At 39.8% G+C, this 21,895-nt stretch overlaps 4 protein-coding genes across 5 annotated transcripts; 2 read left to right on the top strand and 2 right to left on the bottom strand.

Moving 5' to 3' along the window:
* Positions 1–1,066: 1,066 nt before the first annotated feature.
* Positions 1,067–3,484, top strand: LOC306972872 (CCN family member 1-like; the record flags this gene model as incomplete). The annotated part of the gene is made up of 5 exons (XM_079569579.1): positions 1,067–1,154; positions 1,354–1,567; positions 1,974–2,282; positions 2,896–3,092; positions 3,185–3,484. The coding sequence occupies exons 1-5, from the start codon at positions 1,113–1,115 to the stop codon at positions 3,482–3,484; spliced, it is 1,062 nt and encodes a 353-aa protein (XP_079425705.1). The 5' UTR covers positions 1,067–1,112.
* Positions 3,485–4,183: 699 nt separating this feature from the next.
* LOC306972979 (outer dense fiber protein 2-like) lies at positions 4,184–13,379 on the bottom strand. 2 transcript variants are annotated; one of them, XM_079569754.1, is made up of 16 exons: positions 13,310–13,379; positions 13,072–13,262; positions 12,128–12,236; positions 11,911–12,042; positions 11,610–11,684; positions 11,429–11,500; positions 11,246–11,362; positions 10,981–11,166; positions 10,519–10,628; positions 10,123–10,258; positions 9,603–9,713; positions 9,226–9,330; positions 6,693–6,793; positions 6,429–6,591; positions 4,887–5,012; positions 4,184–4,704 (listed from the first exon to the last, which is right to left on the bottom strand). In XM_079569754.1, exons 2-16 carry the CDS (start codon positions 13,233–13,235, stop codon positions 4,531–4,533), a joined length of 1,881 nt encoding a protein of 626 aa, XP_079425880.1. In that variant the 5' UTR covers positions 13,236–13,262; positions 13,310–13,379; the 3' UTR covers positions 4,184–4,530. The 2 variants fall into 2 exon arrangements, with proteins under 2 accessions (XP_079425880.1, XP_079425879.1); XM_079569753.1 differs by having other exon boundaries at positions 13,072–13,249.
* Positions 13,380–13,763: 384 nt separating this feature from the next.
* On the top strand, positions 13,764–15,491 carry ift22 (intraflagellar transport 22 homolog (Chlamydomonas)). Its single transcript, XM_079569911.1, has 5 exons — positions 13,764–13,972; positions 14,154–14,236; positions 14,311–14,397; positions 14,914–15,116; positions 15,194–15,491. The coding sequence occupies exons 1-5, from the start codon at positions 13,937–13,939 to the stop codon at positions 15,340–15,342; spliced, it is 558 nt and encodes a 185-aa protein (XP_079426037.1). The 5' UTR covers positions 13,764–13,936; the 3' UTR covers positions 15,343–15,491.
* LOC306973111 (ATP synthase subunit g, mitochondrial-like) lies at positions 15,395–17,469 on the bottom strand. The gene is made up of 3 exons (XM_079569932.1): positions 17,333–17,469; positions 16,100–16,260; positions 15,395–15,580 (listed from the first exon to the last, which is right to left on the bottom strand). The coding sequence occupies exons 1-3, from the start codon at positions 17,382–17,384 to the stop codon at positions 15,482–15,484; spliced, it is 312 nt and encodes a 103-aa protein (XP_079426058.1). The 5' UTR covers positions 17,385–17,469; the 3' UTR covers positions 15,395–15,481.
* Between the last annotated feature and the right edge of the window lie 4,426 nt (positions 17,470–21,895).

Here is a 21,895-nt window from a genome sequence, read left to right as displayed (position 1 = left end):
TTCTCTAGAATCAATTGTTTTGTGGTTTCTGGCCAGCTTCTGGTACATACCCACAAAAACAACTGATCCTGGAGCGTCATAAAGGCCACTGTGAGGGAAAGCAAAGGTGCCATGCTGCACCAACAAAGCCACGGAGTCACCAAAAGGTCAAATATAAAGAAATATTTTTTATTTATTTATTTTTTCACTTCAAAAGCTGCATAGGGTACCTTTAAGGTTAGAAGAAAAACCTCAGGAGTTCTTGAGTTCTTTTGCTGAGAAGCTCTTCCACTTCAGGGCTTACACAATGGATACCCAGATTCCTACTCACACCTTGAGGCTGGGATCATCTTTCTGAAATAAAATGGTCATGTCAGTGAACCCTGCATAGACTCTCCCCATTGATGGACAGGACCCTCATCTGTGGCTTTAGCGTGGCCTGGTCAGACTCATTCCAGCTGTGACCACAGTCTAAACACGGCTTCATGTGAGGCGCATGTGCCGCGAGAAATGTGTAGCTTCAATATTTATGGAAGAACGGCTGGTGCGCGTATGTTCAATCCTACATGAGACATCCCACTCAGGCAGAGCCGATGACGAAACCTGCCTGTCACTGGGGCACAGGTGTCTCATGATATACAGTATCTCAGGCACAAGATATTGGGTTGAATCATTCTTGCTATTACCTAATCACAAGCTGTAATAGAAAACAAAATCTGCATAAACAATGGCAATGGACCTGGGTGAGTTTCTACACATCTATAATTCACACAAATGTTTAAGAAATGTTCAGAAGCAGCAGAACACTTTGTCCCTGTTCCTCTCCATTGCATGACACCTGCATGTTTGAAAGGTGGAAACATACATGTGTAGACTAAAGCTCAACTGAAGTCATGCAGGGCGGTTCTGGGCTGACGTTTATGAGAAGTCTGAGGGGGCATGTCTTTTGGGTTCAGGGGGAGCGCGCCAAAGCATTCCTGTCATAGCTTCGGGACACCTCCTCGGGCCAAGCTTACGTCAGGTCTGCCACAGTGCAGTATAAAAGGAGGCAGGACATCCCAAAAAGAGTGTGCATACCAGTGTACACTAGAAATCTTAAAATCTAAAGGAAAGACTGGAATCAGACAGTTAGGATGTGGAAAGTTTTGGTCTTTGCCATTTTGGATATTGCACTGGTAAGTTGCCTTTATGCACGCTTGCTATTAATTTGTTTTAAATTTAGATATGGCTGCTTTATACAGGTGCTAGGCAAGATTGTACTTGGACGGAAATTATCTGTGGTTTGGGGCATCGAAAAGCATAATATCCTGTAGATAGAATTCCTTTGAATGCTTAATGTAGCCTGATGCATAACTTATACCTTTAATTTCTTAGGTGTCATCTTCATGTCAGAGAAAGTGCCTCTGCCCAGCCGAGGGACCCATGTGCCCAGCAGGGGTCAGCATAGTCCTGGACGATTGTGGATGTTGTAAAGTTTGTGCTCGGCAGCTGAATGAAGACTGCAGTAAAACAGAGCCTTGTGATCGTATAAAGGGACTTGAATGCAACTTTGGCAGGCAATATGGAGACACTAAAGGCATCTGTAGAGGTAAGTCTATAAGGGAGGACTAAAGATTCTCTTACCTATAGCCCCATGTTAATTTAACATACAAAGATACTACTGAATTGTATTCTGTTTAAACAGGCAAGATTCTCAAACTTGAAGGGATTTTGGTATTTAATTTGACGATATTCTTGGTTAGTTAGTTAATTAGTTCATCAGCCTTAGTGAAGGAAAATGCAATGTAGAATAATTAGGTAGTAATCATTTTGATATTGTTCAAACAAGATTATGCAAATTGATGCCTCTATTCTCGGAGGCTTTCATCCTTGTTAGATGCGTCAACTTATCTACTAAATGTCTCTGTTTTATATTCATAATTGTGCATCAGTTGCATAACATCTCATTTAACTTGTATTGCGTTGCATTAATTGCACATTTGTATTCACTGCAGCCAGATCAGACGGCCAAACCTGTGAATACAACAAGAAGATTTACCAAAACGGGGAGATCTTCAGGCCTAACTGTAAGCACCAGTGCACCTGTCTGGATGGAGCAGTGGGCTGTGTGTCTCTGTGTCCTCGAGAAATCCCTCTGCCCAAAGAGCGGTGTCCCCAGCCGAGACTCATCAAAGTCCCGGGACAGTGCTGCGAGCAACTGGTCTGCCCTGAAGAGGCGAGGAGGACAAAGAAGTACAGGAGAAAGCAAAGACTATCTGAAGATAATGGTGACAAGGCTGCAATGTGGATGGAGAACTTACCTGGTGAGTTTCATTCTGCTGTTTTATCCCAACGTCCTCAATCGTGTATGAGACTTCAATGCACAACCTGCGGAAATGCTCACGTGCATCACCTGTTCCTTTCTTGGACCACACCTTTTGCCGACAAAGAACACGGAAGCTGCAGTTTTGCTCGGTCTCTTTCTATTTTAAGTAAATCTGTTCAATATTTTTAAGGTTTTTGAGCGACCTCACAGGGCCTTTCCAGCCAATAATCAGACTAAGAAGCTGCTTAGATCCACCCCAAGAGTGACTAAAAAAAATACTGTTTACCTTCTTCTGAAAACATAGCTGGAGTGTGGGGTCTTATTTTGTGTAATATTAATCATATATCCGAAATGAGCTCCCCAAAGTCAAATTCTGCTTCGGGCCCCATAAAGGCTTGGGCCGGCCCTGGTGACCTGCAACTTTATTTGACAGGATAGCATGAGTGCAATGTGGTAAAGTGTGAGGAGAGACAGAGAAACTTAGCGAACTTCGTCAATGATAATAGCCACCCTCGAATATGTGCCGCAAGTCCCTTCACTTTGTCAATGGCCATTGTTAATTCTAATGCTGAATTTTGCGTGGTGTAAACGATTTCGTCTTTGTCTTTCAGGTTTCAGGACTTTCCCCAGTAACACAAGATTAGACTGTGCACCTCAGTCCACAGCTTGGTCGCTTTGCTCCAGATCTTGTGGCACTGGAGTTTCTACCAGGTTGACCATTAGCAGAGAGACACTCTGCCAAACGGTGACGGAGACGCGGATATGTGAAGTCCGACGGTGTGACCAGATGAAGCTCCAAAAACTCAAGGTATGCATTGTCATTATTAGGGAAGCATATAGCACTTTTGTTACATTTATGCTGTTTTGTCTCATCAGTTATTTTGCTTTTGTCTTGAACAGAATGGCCATAAATGCAAGGAGATAGAAACCCCCCGCCGGTCCGTGAGAATGTCCTTCGAAGGCTGCCGCAGTGTGAGAAGGTTGCCGGTTCAATTCTGTGGGAGCTGTTCAGACGGGCGCTGCTGCCGACCTGACCAAACTCAGACTGAACCAGTGCTTTTCAGGTGTAAAAATGGAGAGACTGTGAGTCGAATGGTGATGATGATTCACACTTGTAGATGTGACTTTTACTGCTCTGACGGTCACAAAATGACTTCTTTGTACGATGCCTTTAATGACATACATAAGCTCAAACATTAGGGAGGAAACTGAAAGGTTTTAATTTATGCTTCAGGACAATGGAGCTTTACATTTTGCTTCTTATAAAAGCCATTTTTCCTTTGTTTTATCAGATATTTTGATGTTCTCTCCTGCCTACAGGGAATCAAGTGATGCTTTTGTTTTGTTTCCTTTACACTCTAAAAACTATTAAATATTTACATTAATAACAATAAAACATTTTGGATCTTATATATTCACTTTTTAAATGTTCTGACGATGATTTAAACCTAGTGTGTTATGTCTGACTAAATAGCCCGAAATGTATATTTATAAAATTAATGCTTACATCTGAACACAATTTTGATGTGTGGTTTCACTTACTTATTATTTTGTTTTTTACAAAAGTGCATGTATCCTGTCTCATCTGATGTAAAAACAAAAATTAACAACTATAAGCCAGTCAGTTTTATAAAAAAAAGTAGTATTATGCATTGAAAATAAATATTGTAACTGTACAGTTGTAAGCCTAAATAGAATGGCAAAGCACCATCTATACAGTATGTGTGACACAACTGCTAATTTGCAAGTAAACTTCAAAAATAACATCATTACAAAAAAAAGTATTTCATTTTAGTGCAAGTCCTTGAGTTTTTATATAAGCATGCAAGACCAAAAAACAAAAACAACAGGGAATTGACACATTTTGGGATAAAACTGCCTCCTCCAGTATATGGGGAGAGTGTAGCTTTGTGCACATGAGAAGATCACTGTTCACTGGGGAAAACTCTTCAGATAGAAATGTAAGGCGTATAAGTAGTCACAGTCTTCAATTCATCACAGGGTAAATGTACAGTGCAGGACTAAAGCAGCGTAAATTATACATGAAAATCAGTAGCACCGAAATTCACGGTTTGCTAAGTACACGTGAGACTTAACCATTGCACTGTGTCCATGAGGAAAAGAGAAACAAGATATAAAAAAAAAGAGAAGTAGACCAACCATAAGACTGTCTACTTCCTCCCCTGACCTAGTGATCATGTGATTATAAGGCATGTAAAAATACATAGTACATTTAATATTGAGCCTCATTTTAGAAAATACGATGAGGTGAAACATGTTGCCTGCAGTCCTTCGTCGAACATGGACTTATAAGAGTTTTTAAGAAAGTCTACATAATTTTGAATGCTCTGTTTGTGGCTCTCAGACTGGTCCAAACTCAGCTGAAGATCTTTGAGGCGAACTTCAAACTGCTTCTCTGCCTATAAACACAAAGTGCAATATAAAAATAATAACACAAAATTCACCAATGTAAGACATAGTACCTACATTTCTAAAGCCTACATGCCTTAATTAAATCATTAAATAGAGAAAGTGAGGTTGTTATTTATGAAAGTTGTTCGGTCTAAAGTCTAGTTCATGGTCTTTGGTCGCTAAAACTTACTGTGATCTTGGTCTGCCGGAGTAGGCCGAGCTCTTTGTCTCTTCTGTATATTTCTGCCTCCAGTTCCAAAATTCTAGTCCGAAGAGCGTCTTCTCGAGAATCAGCTTGGTTTTTTACCTTGCTGACCTGAAAAGTGCAGCATTAATTAATGAAATGCCGTGACATAGATAAGCTAGAATACAAAGGAACCACAGCTCTTATTAAGCTGTGTAAAGGTTTGTGGTGCGGTAATTGAAGTCTATATTTTTGCCTAATTCTGGATGTTTAATTTTCTTTATCATTAAAGACTGCATTTGCCGGTTTAGTTTTCACTTAATAATGTTGTCACTTTGATACAAAGTCCCAATAGCACCACATTACTAATTGTCAGCCTCCTCCGACCATAACTGCCTAACTTCCTCACTTTGTGATTTTTGTTTAATTCTACTAAAAAACAAACCAGGAAACATTTTGTTTACATCATCTCTGAGGATTCCATTTCTGAAGTCTTATGCTAAGACTCTAATGTAATAAACAGTATGTTGCTATATACAGTCAGTACATTATTGTATTGGACACTGATTAATAATGCGGTACTCAATACAACTATACTGTAACTTTCAAGAGATGTTGAATTCTTTTCTTTATACTAGGAACAAATAGACACAATGAACTTTACTAAACATACTCAGTACACCTTTTGCTTGTATGTAACTGGTTGATTTGGAAGAGTTTTATTCCAGATGTCTTTTCCTGTTGAGTCCAGTCACAATGGGCACAAAACACTGCCAGCTTACTGCTACACTAATGTCACTACATGAGAATTGAACCCTGGTTGTTTAGTGAAAGTCCAAGTTAGCTTTACGGACGATTTCCCCACATGCAAAGCACAATCCACAGAAACTGAAAATATGCTTCTCTCAATCCCTTGGAGCAAATGGTAAAGAGGAAATTCTGGGGTTGGCATTAAACCACACTTTGTTAATGCAAGTGAATAGAAGAGGAGGGAGCATTCACCTTATTCCGCCCTGCTCACGTTTGCCTCTTTTTGTCACGGATCGGCACTTTTGTTAAAGTGCAAAGTCCGTTCACTAAGTGGCAAACGAGGGGAAATGTTTGCCGTGAAATATGATGTACAGTAGATTGATTTGATTTGTGTAAATGTCCAATGTTCATTTGTACCAACAAGTCAACCCTGCACTGTTTCTATGCGCCGCCGGAAAACTGCTTTGTGACCGCGTAGTACCTGATTTTCTCTTGACGTCTGCAATCCTACGTAAACTAACAGAAGTGAAGGGGCGATTCATGGTGGCACCCACAGGAACAAACGCTCTGCCAGATGTGCCACAGCCTGCAATGCTTAGTTTAATGTAGACTTTATTGACCCCATAGGAAGACTTGCCTACCGCATTGACCTAATATTTCAATGCTACTGCAGTGAGCGAGGGCGGTGCTGCACCAAGCTGCTGTGCGTGCTTTGTTTTAGATCAAAATCCTGAAAGTCTACTGGCTCATTTTTTAATAATAAAAGAAAAAGTGGTATCATGTCATCCTAATAATTACCTGCTGTTTGACATCTGACAGTGCGGAGTCAAGATGGCGGCTGAGGGCCTGACACTCCTCTGAGCGCTGGTCCAGTTGTCTGTTACTGAAGCTCACTGCCTCCTCCTTTGCCCCCAGTCTCCGGATCAGCTCTGTGTTCTCCTGCTGCAGCCTGTCCATCTCCCTGCACAGTTTCCCACAACAGTCAGGCTTTTGGAAAAGGTTTTGTGACTTATGAATGGCTCGGCTCGGAGCGTCCAGGGGGAGATAAAAGGCTTGTCTTACATTTGCAGTGAGTGAACTTTCTCCTGCAGCTGTGAATTGGCCTCTTGGATGGACGCTTTCATCTCCGCGGATGAGTTCAGCTGCTTCCTCTGACTCTCGATCTGTGTGAAAGCAGCGGTGTGAGTTTCTGGTTTGCAATAATAAAGCATGAGCTTAGCAGCGGGAGAGAAAGTGGGAACCTCTCAAATCACATGCAAGATAAGACAAAGGGGAAATGACATCTAAATTGTTTTGGAAGTCAATTTCATGCTTTGTCTTTTTCTATTACTATACTGTAGCTTACACACTGTTACACCCCCAGAAAATGCTGAATATTCTCGTAAAGCCACACTACTAAACCTTCCAAGAGCTACACGGTAATAAGTATTCATGCCTGCAATAACAAACTGAGCAGATAGTTTCATTTGTGCAGTGTATCCTCACAATCAAGCCTTTCGTAGAAATGTTTAAAACTCATTTTTGGCTATCCGTAATCAGAGCAAAGCGACAGACCGTGGTCATGGAGACGAACTGATGATGTACCAATTCAAGTACAGCTATGAGTCAGGTCTGCGGAGAAGCAATCATTTTCAAAAACAACCATTAATGAAATTTGTGCTTGTGTTTTATTCTATTTACTGGGTGGAAGGTTATGCACTAGTTTGGCCTTAATGAAACCATTCAATTTCAATAAAGAATTATTTTTCATATTCTGGCAGCAGCGTAAGCAAAACACATATAGTAGAGAATCAATGTCATGAGCTAGCTCACAAAACATAACAGATGAAAAATCATTTCATTTTAGAGAAATAAGAGGAAGCCCGTGAGAAATGAGAACAAGACTTTGAGCTCTTCTCACGTAGTTTAAACCTTTCATATCATCACTGTTCACTCTCATCAAAGTTTTCATCCAAAGTGCAGGCCCAAAAGGGAAGGTAAAATTGCCCCGATCTTAACAACCTCGAGCACGGTAACAGGCCGTAAGGGAAATTAATAAATTCACTTTGTTTGATCTGTACAAAAAGCATAGCTTAGTGGAGAATTCTTTCTCTGAATACAGAAGCGGAAAATGGGCTTATGAAACCACAAGAAATATGTGAAGGAGAACTACCTCCAGGGTTTTCTGTGAAATGTGGAGAGCCTACTTATAATACAAACTTTGCTCACTCTCCAGTTATATTTTCACATACTACTATCACTTAAAGCCCTGCTCGTTGCCATGACAGACAGGTTTTTAGTGCTGTAGCTCGTCTTTAAAGCTACCTTTAATTAAGAGTTTGTCGTGGATACACTGAATGTAAGAGAATCGCAAAGCTTTCCAGGCAGTTTCTCCCAATTAAACATTAAGAAGAAGTGAAGCACTCCACACAGCCCACAGCAATGCCTCAGAGATAAATGCACACAAGGGAGGTTACGGCAGCCTCGTGGTCAGGGCGATGGCACTTGTTTTAAACCTTGGCCTGCAGTTGTTTAATGGCGTCGGATTTTTCCGTGCATTTTTTCTCGCAGCGAAGTAACGTCTCCTCGCACTGACGGAGACTGCGCTTGGCTGAGCTCAGCGCCTGCGGGTACGACTTCAGACTGTCCACACGAACCTGCAGCTCCTGCCGCACCTGTGCCCACGAGCAAGGCACCAGAGAGACACATGTGGTAGGAGAGGGTTTAAAAATAGGTGATATGCCGGTACCTGAAACACCTGTACTGCATGTGAAGTCGATTTTTCAATACTGTTAATATAAGTAATGGTAAATATCTTATTTTTTAACTAGTTCAAAAGCATTCTAGATTTACAACTGCATCCTTCTGCGGCTCCCAGGCATTTGGGACATCCTTACAAGAAAAAGCATATGCAAAGATTGTTTTCAAAATCAACACATACAAAGTACTGTATATACTATACATCACACTTTACAACACTAAAAACTGTTCAGTGTGTTAATTTTTGCATCATGGTGTCCATTGAAAAACAAATGCATTCAAGGGAGTGTGCATGTGACCAGTTGCATGATAGAGAGTAAGGGTTTGGAAAGGATTTGGGTTTTTAACCAAACAGTATACTACAGTATAATAGGGCTGGAACAAAATATCGTATCATATTGCATTACTTTTTAATGCAATAGCAAGCACAGATACTTCATCGAGTATCACAATACGTTCAAGACTTGTGTTAGGAGGCATTTTTATCATGCACTGCAATAAAAATAATATGGAATTTGGTTTATAAACTTTGAACTCAGAAGCCCCTTATGAGAGACAAACATGCCCAGTTTTAATCGTGAGGCCGTCCTTCTGTGGACCCACCAACAGCAGGAGGAGCCATAAGGGGCTGGTGCAATGTGATTTGGGAAACGGAAAAGTGGAGCGCATCGTCCCAGCCCCAGCCCTAGAGTATATGATGTAAAGCAGGAATTGTGTTTTGAATTGTCATGTTTTCGAGAAAGGACATCAATAGGTCGGCTGCTAAGTTTGTGCAGTGAATAGCATCCCATCAACCAGGAAAAACTGAAGCATATGCCAGAGTTTATATAAAGACAAAGAAACAAAAAAACAATACCTTTCCAACTTGTGCCTCTCTTCCTCCTTGAATGTTTTCCATCTGCTTCAAAACACCAGCATGCATCAGTCTAGTTTTAGCAATTTCAGCTTGAAGATCTTCCACCTGTAAATCAAATTAAGTCAGCATGGCCCTATTCATCACAAGCAAAAAAGACGCGTACACGTACAGGCTCATTCACTATACCATTTGTCAGCCAAATTTCTTACATTCCTGTTTATTTTTAGAGTAGTGACAATTTATGTAAGGATTGATTCCCTTCTCCAACACCTTGCTGTTGTTATTTCAAAAATCAAAACAAACGGAAAAGAAAAAGAAAAAGGTAGTTTGCATTTCATATTTATTCTGTTGTCGAGTCTGGTGGCAGCGCTAACTACCTGACGCTGTAATTGTTTGGCTTCGTGGTTTCTCTCCTGGGACACAATTTTCTCTTCCACCAGCGCTGCCTCGCACTCTGCCAGCTGTGCCTCCAACTGAGCAACAGATGCCTGCAAGATACAAGACAACAGATGATTTTCAGTCATGTAAACAAACCCGACTTTATAACACATTCTCAGACGGTGACAATAATAAAACAGCTCAAAGTTCAGAAAATGAAAAAATATATGAAATGATGAGATTTTTCCGTAATACTAAGTTATTTTTACTAAACTTGAGCTGAACTAAAGTAGGATTTTGCACTATACTATACTAAATTAGGTCCAAATCAAGACTGAATCAGGTCTTGAAAAATGTAGTACACCCTTAAGTACCACCAGTGTTACACTTACTGTTCCGTGGCCTCAATGAAGGTAAAATGTGCATTCATACATTTTTAATAAGAGTGCAGCATACATTATACTCAGCGGGACGGTGGCTCTCACACACAAGCTGCCGCTAGACATGAAGTTGTTGTACCTTGAGTGTTGCATTATTGAGGCTGAAGTCTCCGTTTTCAGCCGTGAGTTTCTGAACTTGATGCATCATATTTTCGTTGGCAGTAGTGAGATCATCTCTTTCCTTCAGTAGTCTTGCATTTAGTTCAATGATTTGGCTATGAAGAGACAGTGAAAGGTTAGGCTTATGTAACAGAAATTCTAATTAAATCGTGTTGTCATGTTTTAAACATTTTGTAATAATTTTAGCTTTCAGTCATTCAGCATCAGAGGGTCAAAAGTCTATCTACTTCAAGCCCAAACAATAAGAGGCGGGGCATAAAAGGGACCATTGGAGCAAAAACATTTTCCAAAACAAACTGCAACCAACGAACACCAGGATTGAGCAACATTTTAGAAAACAAAACGCATGAGCAACCTTTTCAAAAAGGTTATTTGAGACACAAGTTTGTCCTTCTCATCCGTCACTAGTTCTTGATGCCGTTTCTTGGAGTCTCTTTGAAGGCGGGCATTGGCAAGCTCTGCATCCTGCAAACAAATAAATACAAGATAAAGATACATCAATCTGCAGAGCATATCGATAGGCAGGAATCCCAATGGAGCAAGCAACATTTTGGGTACAATGGAGTTCAGTAAATCCAGTTGATGAACTCAATCCATAACTGAAAACATGCACATGCCATTCCTTTAGCTAGGTACACATGTATAAGATCCTGTCCACATGTCCAAGATCCTGTCCACATGTTCAAGATCTGGAAATGCTGAGGCGCTATACTGCTGTCACTCACAGCACCTGACAGCTTACCCTGAGGCACCAGGTTACCAACTTAGATTTTGTCCCTCAATATCGCCCATGAATATGAACTAAAGGAGATATTACCTTCTCTTTCAGCTGCGTGTAACACTTTTCCACCGCTGCCTCAAAGCGTTCAGCCCTCTGCTTCTGTGCCCTGGTGGCTTTCTTAAGTGCCTCTTTATCTTGTGCAGCCTTTTCTCGGAGACCATTAAAAGACGCTTTCAAATCCTCAATCTCCAACTTGCGCTGAGTCGCTGTCCTCTCCAAGGTCTGCATCCAGCACAGTAACACAAGTCTATTACACAATGAAACTATTCATCCCGAGGTTTCCAGGATAAATAATTTGTACCCGCAGCTGGACGGTCAGTCGGTTATTTTCTGCCTCTTTGCTCCGGAGTTGGCCTTGGAGGTGAGCGCGTGTCGCCTCCGCAGATTTGCTCAAATGGACTCTACTTTTTACACTGTCCTGCAGGGAACAGAGTCAATATCTCTGACAAAAAATATTTGGATGATAATGCAGTAAGAGACCTACCTGCTCTTCTTTTCTCAAATCCTTCAGTTCCTCAACTCTATTTCCCATTTCACATAAATCCCTTTTTAAAACCTTGAATAAGCGAATGGAGCAATAAAAAAAATGATACATAATGAATACACTCAATTTACAAAATAGTTTGCATATAGTTATATCTAATGAGAAATAGCAAGAAATATACCTCATTTTCATTTTCTGCCATTGAAATCCTCGTCAGAAGATCGTGAACTTGTTTGTCTGCATGTGCTTGCTCTGCCTAAATGACAACAATTTGTGGAAAGCATTTGACAACATACATCATTAGAAAAAATAAATAATACACTTTCATTGTTGTTTCACATTAGACAGTTTGAATAAATCCAAGATTCAATTTATTTGTCATTTCTGTTTTGCAGAAGTTTGTTTTTAAAAAAATATTGAAATGTTGCGCTTTTCCTGTTGACTGAATAAATATTGATTACAAATAGAGTAACAAAACAAACCTCTGCATGTTGGAGCTGTTTCAGTGTTTGACGAACAGATTTATTTATCCGTTTAAAATCCTCGAGTTTCTCCAACAACAGCCCCCTCTGTCTCGATATTCTGCTCTTATGTGAAGAGGTCTGTCTGGAGGCCTAAAGGATGAAACTATTTATAAACTACTAACCTAAACTGAACTGTTAAACTTTGAAATGCTCTGTCTGCCCTTGAGGCACTTACAGCAAACTCAGTGTCCAGAGCATCTTTAAAGGACACGAGCTGAACGGCTGCAGCGTTGGCAGCGGTTTCAGCGTCCATCAGCATCTGCAGAAAATGGCTTTGTCCATTACTAGAAGAGAAAGCATAATACATGGGTAAAACTTTACATTACGGGCCAGTAAGTCCATGGTACTTATAGTGGCAATTACTAGTAATGACATTGGTACTTATTGTGGCCCTAAAAGTGGTAATTACTAGTCATTGGGGATAGGGCTAGGGAGTCACAGAGTTACCCCTGTATCTCTCATTACTAAGAGATACAGGGGTAACTCTTGCTAATGAAGGTTGTACTTCTATTTACTATGGTACTTACTGGTAATTCAAGGATACTACAGCAGCAATTCATAGGTAGTAAATGAGGCACTTCTACAAACAGAAGTAATTTCTAGGATTGTGTGACTATAAAACAATATAAAACAGCAATAGGGAAAACAAGAAGTACAACCTTCATTACTAAGAGTTACCACTGTTTCTAGAAGTGCACACCTTGTAATTCTCACTGTAGTATCCTTTAAGGACCACCATAAGTACCTAGAATTTCCACTGTAAGTACCACCATTAGCACAACTATAAGTACTACAAGAGGTACCTATAAGTACCACTATTATTACTAGTATTTACCACTGTAAGTACCACCATTACTATCTAGAATTTCCACTGTAAGTACCACCATAAGCACCACTGTAAGTACCACAATAAGTACCTAGAAGTACCACTATTATTTCTAGTATTTATCACTTTAAGTACCACCATAAGTATCTAGAAATACCACTGTAAGTACCAAGGACTTACCGGCCGGCCCGTAATGTAAAGTGTTATCTATCCGGTAAACTGAGCAAATAATTTAGTAAGAGCATAAAGACTGAACAACCAATTAATACACTGTTTATAACAATTAATCGTACCACGTCGTGTTAACCTCTGGGACCCCTGAGTGGACACTGAAGCGTATTTTAGTCCCTTTCCTTTCCTCCGGCGACGGGTCCAGGTCACCGCAGCTCATGGGGGCGTCTTCCCCACGGGAGCTGCCGACACCAAGGGAGGGACTGAAGCGACCCTCCGAGGACATACCTGCGGCAATAACTGTAAACAAGGACTACATCAGCACGGAGCAATGGTAAACGTAACATCTGACTGGCTTACGTTGCTTTGTAGAAGGGCATGCACCGGTAAGTGTCAAAAGTCAAGGAGGTCAAGTAAAGCGTGGTAGGTTCATTCCCTTGGCAACAGAGAAAGGTTCGGAACTTTAGCGTTTAGTCTTCCCAAATGCTAATGCGTCTGCGATTTCAAGCCGTGTACATTATATGTTTACGATTTTCTTTCTTTCTTTTTATATATATAACACTATTAAAACAACATTACTTACGTTTATTCATCCGCCAGTAGTCGATTGTTGCAGACACACTCCAAACTCGAGAGGATTGGTAGCTTTCCTTTTCAAATGGTCGGATCAGATTGGCTGGATCCGGAAGCATGAAAATATTTACTTGAAGCCGATTGGTTAGGGACTGGCAAAGAGGAGGGGTCTGAGTTAAATGACGTTCGCAGTGGCCAATGAGAAACTGACTCCGACTGAAACCATAGAAACGAACAGGAAGTTTACTACGATGCTAACCAGGTTTAGCTTTTACAAGTATTTGGGGGAAATACACGATTGGTGACCCTACATTAAGCAATACGTTGTTGTTTATATCATAGGTTCTCTGGAGATCATTGCTCTAAATCTGGGGTTAGTCGATTATAGCTACTTGAGGTCGATGATAGATAGAAATGCACGTGAAAATACTCTTCGTTGGACCGACTGAGGTAAATAAACTCCACGTTCTATATCTATATCTGTGTATATTATCCACTAACTAAATGTTTACAAAGGGCAGTTACTTTTCCTGAGCTAATGAACAAGCTTCATCTTTATACATGTTGGTGAAATATGTTCCTGCACATGCCCACTTCTGCAAAACGCAATGTTTTCTTTTATATATTTCAGAGTGGGAAAACAGTGCTTGCCAACTTCCTATCAGACATTACAGAGAATGTAGGAGGAGAATACAGACCTACAATAGGTGTAAGGTAAGACAGCGTGTAAACAAAGATGTCAGCATCATGTCATGTAATGCTTATTTGGATGCATTTACTCTCCTCAGGATCCTGGAGTTTGAGCCACACTTGGATCAGAGTGGTGATAATAGGAGCTCAAAGGTTGAGCTCTGGGACTGTTCCGGAGATTTCAAGTATGTTGAGATCATTTTAGTTCTGAACCAGATAAGTGACATATGGTTCTAAACAGTTTACGCATATTTAAAACTAAATTTGTAATGTCATCAGTATCATACTTAACTTTTACGAACAAATTAAATCATTCTATGACTGAATTGGACTAAAAGTTTTTTTTGTTTTTTTTTAAACCGTGTCAGAAAGATGTGCATGTAATAGAGCTTTACCACATACTGTACTATCACTGATCTCCACCTGACTGAGATTACCACAGCCCAAAAATGTCTGGTGACTTAAATGATTGCAATGGCTTGGTTTTAGTGGACAACTGCTTTAGATTTTGGTTTTGTGGAAACATATTTGGAACAGAATAATACTGCAAAATATCATTGTCAAAAGTCAGTTATCGACTATTACAATGTATACTTATATCATGCATGCCTTAGTTACTAAACTTCTTTATCTTGAGTAGTTGATCTATAAATTTGCTCTGTATTTTTCATTATATTTGTAATATAATTTTTTTTCCATAGATTTGAGTTGTGCTGGTCTGCAGTTATTAAAGACTGCAATGGTGTGGTGATTGTATTCAACCCTGACGTCCCAAGCCACCTCAAGGAAATCGAAACATGGCATGGCATGTTCATCTCTTCCCAGAGTTTACAGGACAGCCAGTGCCTGCTAATAGCTCACCATAAACCAGGCTGTACAGTGGAGGAGGGTCGCCTTTCTTTAGGTAACAACACTGATTATTTAAAGCCATTTAGCTAGCTATCTTCACTTTTTCTGACCTCAACCTTTTTTTTGATGTAGACTTGCCTTTAACTAAACTTCCACTGATACACTCCAATCTGGAGGAAGAGCCGGAAGATGTAAGAAACGCATTCATTCGATATTTAGGAAATGTTGTGAAAGCCATGTCAGAGAGTCGGGAGCAAGAGGAGATGTCTATTATTATGTAGAACATTGTATATGTGTTTTGTTTGAATAAGTAACTTTGTCTTTTTTAAGTGAAGTGTTTATAATTTAGATAGAAAACTAAACCAAATTTGCCACAAATTTTATTTTTATATATTTACTTAGAAAAGTCAGTCTTGTGATTCACACATCATATCCGACAATCCCCCCTTTGCCGATGCATTCGCCAATGTAGAACCACATAAGCACTTCAGTCGTTACCAGTCCATTCCTCAAAGCATCCTAAAAACACAAACAAAGTTGAAATTTACACATTACCACTGTTACTGTTGAGAGTGTAAAAAGTAAAACAAATCCAAAAAGTGTGCACACAAATCTGATCACCTCAGTTATTGTCATAATGAAGGTTTCCAAAGCACTAGATTGTATTTGTCTGTATATCATCATTGATGGCTGATAATACTTCCATTCACAGATCAAGCAAACAAAATCAAAGTTACACTACCTTACAACTACCCAATAATTTAATCTTTGAGGTTTCTGTGTAAGCTCTCAGTCGTACAGGAGTTGTCCATCTTCAATGAAGGTGTTCGAGTCGTCTTCTGTACTCAGTGGTTGGAGTCGCTGATGAAGCCTTTTGGATGAGAGGCAAAACGTTCGAGACTCCAACCACTGAGTACAGAAGACAACTCGGATACGTTAATTGAAGATCTTTGAGGTTTGGCACAAAGGCTTGCATAGCTTTCTCATCAGCACCAACTTCTCCTCTGTTAAACCTCAGCTAGTTATTATTAAACTCACCTTGACTGTAGTTTGCCCCATGCGTCCTGCCTGGTAGCTCTTGACGAGGCCCTTAGCTGCTTCTATGGCTTTGGGGATCTCAGCAGGAGACGGAGGCACCAGCTCCACTCGTGCGTAGTACCAGAAAGTAGCAAGGCGAGGTTTAGCATATGTCACAACACCTGTAAAGTGAGGCACAGTAACTATGCTGAAAAACAGGAAAGATATGAAAAGAATACCATGCCATATGGGAGCAATGCAAGTAAAATGCGCCATTCTCCACTGCATGACTTTGTTTTTTTTGTTTTTTGTTTTTTTACATAACTGTTCATAACTGATAAATGCCTCTTCTAAATAAATGCCTTTCATTGCCCCAAAATGCTCTGATTGACACAGACAATGCATTTTCTGCAGTGAGTTGTCAGAAAGTAAGGACCTACAGTATTTAAATAAGATGTTTGACTGCCTGTGATTAAAGCAAAGTAGCTTGGAGACGAGCTGGTGACGTCCCGCTTCTGCAAAATTACGAGTCAGGTCTGAGGAGGGGTGAGCCGCTCACAGCAAAGACATGTTTTTGAGATAAAACACGCAGAATAACAAAACACTTGTATGTGTGTTTTTTTGTTTTGGTTTTTTTAGGATATTTTCTGGGTGAAATGTTACACATTGTGGCTTTAATTTAGGACTACTTTTAGTACTTACCTGTCTCCATAAGTGATTTTTTATGGGGAAAAGTTATTATATAATTTATTCAGATTATCACTCCAGTTTGATTAAATCTAAATATGATTTGCAATATGATTCAGACCATCTTTTTTTGGTTTAATGATGCACATTAATGTCAATTTTAAGCAAACCTTTCACATCATCTGCTGTAATGTTCATAATTTAGGTTCCACATCTGCACGTTGCAGTGAGTAGGTTAGGTGGAAAACTAAGTGATAAGAAATGCCTCACCTTCCCCCTGTATGTTTTAGAAGTCTTGTCATAAAAGTGTATCTGGCCTCATTAGCAGCTATTCATATAGTATCTTCTTTAGCAATAGACTTGACCTTAACAAATGTAACTTATGCCTGTATTACATTTATCTGCATAAATAACAAACAAAAAATGGTATTGAAGGAAATTAAACATCTGTGGTAGGCTGCCTGTAGAGGTCACGTCAGGGAGGTTGTGTCGTTGTAGGTTGTAGATTCTATAACCTTATGTTTCTATAACTCCTTTTTAAAACAAAAAATGGGCAAACTGACTTACCACCAACAAGAGCAGGGACTTTGGCAACTAGTTTCTGCACCGCCTGCGCCATAGTGGCTTAGATTTATCGATTTATTGAATTGAGCTGGATATTATCGCTGTTTAATCAAAAACGAAAGTAAAAAAGGAGTTTCCGGTGTGTTGTTTTCAAAATAATAGCTGCAACTTTTAATGAATGCTTTCATAATAAATACATTTTTTTTTTTTTTTTTAGAAGAGTGTCTATAAACAAAACAGAAATGAATACATGGGTAAGCAACATACAACACTAAACTGTACATTTCATGTGAGTGGAATTTTGAAAAAAAAAAAAAGTGGAATTAGGTGACCTGGGTTTCTTATCAAAATGCCCTACAATGACGGCTAGGGGGCGCTAGGCTATTGCTCACATTCATTGCCCGACTTTCAATTAGCCACAGAGATTTCTGTATTGGAAAAAGAACAAACTGTATCAATTCATGAAATGTTCGCCATTAGTTTGAATAATGTTAATGTTCCCCTAATTTCACAAAAATAAAAACATAATTGATATTAAGAAGAATAATTTGTTGATGTTTATTCACTGACAAACGACTGTTATGAAGCAATTTAGAGGCTATTTGTCACAAAGAAACCTCGAAACCACAAGAAAGCACTACATAACAGGAACTTGCCGGATGGTCTGGGGACACGTTGTCCATGTCTTTTCTCTTTTTAATTCAAATCCAAATCCATTTAATTCTGATGAAACTTGCTTTCAACACTGCATGACAGAGGCATTACTCAGACTCCACTGACTCATCGCAACATTGCAAATAAACAAGCCACAAACCCATAAACACTCTTGTTAGCCCACATTTGATTGAAAAGTGTAATCATCCTCCATTAAATGATGAAGGCCTATTGAGTGCTGTGATGCCAGCTCAAATTTAGCAATAGGCCCTTTCAAGGTATAACATTTTTCTTTCTGATTCAAAATAAATAGCCAGTATATATAGCCTAACCCTTTTTATTCATTATTATTGAGTTTCTGTTAAGTGTTATACAGTGCTGCTTCTTAATCGTTTCTTTTTTTTTAATAGAATGAATTCACTGTTTGCTCATCAGTCCACGTTTTGTTGTATAAAATCAGTGTTTACCTGCACACATGAGATAATATCACCCTCATATCTGAATGCAAGTCTCTGTAAAGTTAAGAGTAACTTGCTAGTCTATATAATTAATCCTCTGCAGACTAACAAACATACTTTTTCAACATTTTGCAGTTAACAAGCCCGAGAAAGCACCAGCTGCTCTGCTCTGAGGCAAAAGGCAAATAGAGATAAATGACACTTCAGAGGCTAATCACTAGAGGGTGCTCTTAAATTGTGTTCATTATTATAGACTTATACGCTTCTAAAATCTAAGACAAAAACAGATTTAAATGACTAGCCGGGGCTGGGAGTTTACTCTTTGATAGTGCCATCATCATTTAGGTTCTCCCTTGAGGATGAATAGAAAACTTTGCGTAACAAGCTCCCCACTCACTCTTAATTGTGGCGCGAAGGCCCATAATTTCAGGTACAAAAACATCAAAAGGTTGTTTTTCTTTGATGTAAAATGTAATTTCAAACTGCAGCTAGTTAAGCGTGTTCATGACTTTGTGATTAAAACAAAGTGTGTTCGTGGCTTCCAGCGAAGAGGTGACCAGTTTGATCTCTTTTTTGATAACACTGCTTGACCTTGTTGGTGTCGCTGATGTTTCGCCTCCAATCCAAGCCTTGTCAGCAACTGATCATTTTAGCAGCAGACCAAATATATAGCGATCCAGCGGGAGGGGGTTGACTTATAATTGGTATCACCCATTTTAGTCCAACAAAAGAAAAGAAAGCTACTCTCAACATGTTTAAAGGGACTAGATGCACTCACTACTGCCACCTCAGGTCTTATGCGTCACTGTAGGTTCTATATTAGTGCATGACGGCACTTCAGACCTGAATTAACAACTTTTTGAGTGACAGTGCAGGATTTTAGTCCTTCATGTCTGAGGAAGGGCTTAAGCCCGAAACGTTACATGTGGTGTAAGTAATAAATATTTTCATGGGAGCTACTTAGTTGTGCAGACTTTTTTCTTCCTTTTATCTTCTGAGTTCATTCTACACCTTAGGACAGGGGTAGGAAAGTTTGCTTCGAGGAGGGCCAATTTTCATCATTGCCAAGGTCACCTACAATCACCATTGTAGCTCAAAGTAAAGAACCATTTCCTGCAAATGCCAGGGTTTTGCATTATATAGGAAACTTCAGAAATGCTGACAGAATTTCCAGCATTTCAACTTTAACTGATATTTCATCTCTTGTATAATAATATTTCTCAAAATCACCTTGTGGGCCAGGTGTTCTGTGCTGGAGGGCCAGATTTGGCACTCAGGCCTGACGTTGCCTACCCCTGCCTTTGGACATTGCTGGAACATAGGGGGGGGGGAAATACTTAGTTTTAACAGTTTTAAACTCAGTATAGTCCCTTTAAAGAGCAATGAAAAGCACTGACTTTTTTCTTAACAGTAGATATAGGAGAATGGAGTTGTCTCGCAGGTAAAGATTCAAGATTTATTGTATTTTTCCCGAAGGTAATGGACACACTGGCATGCCATATAAAAAAAAAAAATGCAATGACATAAAGACAGGGACATACTATTCAATAGAGAACATTACAAGCAACCATTGCAAAACATTCCAACACAATCACCGCTCTGCTGTTTGGTCTGAATTCAGGAGACAAACCGAAATGCTGAGGAATGAGTTCTTGTACCTTTCTCTTTTTGTTTTTAATAGGGAGTCTATGGCGTTGTCTGGACGGGAGTAACTCATACTGGGAGTGCAGGACATGTGATGGATCTGAGATTATTTTTCCTGGCCGGTTTGATGACAATCTCCTCAAATATGTGCTGTAATGATGGATTTTACTCCCATCGCTTTTTGAGCCGTGCGCACAAACCCAGTCAATTCAGATTGCATTTTGACTGCCAAATTGCCGAACAGCAAGATAAAAATTATAAGCATTACTTTCTGTTCAACACCAAATGCTCTTAGCCAGAAAGTGCTGTCTTTGTTGTACCCGATGTAAAGTGCTCTCTGTGTTCGGCCTATTCTTCAGTGCCTCTGTCTGGGCCAACTGTTAGGAGCAGGTCTTGGCCAGGTTTGGTCTGGATTACCTTATGGATTTTTAGTCTTGTGCATACTTCTTGTTTATCGGAAACTGGAGCACCTGAAGCAGGGTCAGGGAATCGAATCTGTGACCTTCCTGATATGAGAAGAGTGTCATCGTGCTGCTGAGACGTTGGTGGGCCAGTGGTGTGGAGCTCAGTGTCTTCAAGTGTCAGCCGTTGTCAAGGTTGGCCAAGATCCATAAAAAAAGAAAAATCACCAAGAGGAAGAAAAGATTAAGGTAAATGCACCTCCACGTTATCAAAAAAATCAGCATTCAGAGCGGTTCCTCTTATCCCTGTCTCTTATTAGAATAAGTAAAACTCAAGGGTGGGGCGGTGTTTTTTTGAAATGTGTGCCCCGCTGATGCGTTCGTTCCACTTAGCCGGAGCCAGGGCGATGACTCACTGTAACATCCGGAAAGACAGAGACGAAGAAAAATATCCAATCTCACCCTCTCTTTATGCAGATGAGATTAAAAGAAATGAGTTCACTCTTACTTCAACAGATAAGGACTCCCATTTACTCCTATGTTTTGCAATATCAAAGTATAGCTAATAGAGTCATTTCCTATTAAAAGTTTTGTAATATCAAAGTATAGCTAATGGAGTCACTTCCTATTAACACAGACGGCATTGAAAAGACATGATTGGTTTTTGTGCTCTTTGCTGGAAGTGGCTGCAGACATCACCTCCCTTTTTGCCTCGCTACAGTTCTTGAAAAGTGTTAGTGTACAGGCAAGCTGTGTTTACATTCGGCAGTGGCAGTAGAAATGGACTTTTGACTGTTGGAGTTAGGAGATCAAGCTGCTAAAAGATTAGAATTTAATGAGCGGTTGAATGTAGAATGTGGGCATAGATAACATCGGGAGAAAAAAAACAGTCTGTATGGGTGGGGAGACTTTGCAGGAGAAGGATTCCCACTGCTTTGCAAATTGGAAATCTCTGCACGCTTAATGGCCCTGTATGATTTTTCTCTAGAGTTGAATGAAAGTAGTAATAAAGTAGACATTTGTGAGAAAGTGTTTTGCATCTAATTGTAAAGTTGTTGTTGTTTACATTACTGTGAACGTTATTCTCCCTGAAAGCTGAAAACAACTGTAAAATAAACAAATTGACTGAAGGAACTGTAAGTCAAAAAATGATTTTCTCTTGATGAAGAGCAACAGGTTTCTGCAGTTTTCCCTGGTTTGATGTTATGATGACAGTAACTAAGAACTAAGTAACTTGTTTACCTTAATAAATCCTTTCCGTTGTCCCTCTGGAAGTAATACAAGTGTTAATGGGATGACAACGCTTGCAACTTTCCCTGCACCGAGTTGGAGGCGCAATAGAGTTCGGGAAATTCCACAGTTACCATGGAGATCCGCCTCTTCTTTGCAACTGTTAGCATACATTTCCA

The sequence above is a fragment of the Gobius niger genome (genome assembly GCF_951799975.1).
Source record: "Gobius niger genome assembly, chromosome: 13".
In the NCBI taxonomy this organism is placed as follows: Eukaryota; Metazoa; Chordata; class Actinopteri; order Gobiiformes; family Gobiidae; genus Gobius; species Gobius niger.
Note: the sequence above shows the minus strand (reverse complement) of the source record. Positions and strands in the feature narration are given on the sequence as shown.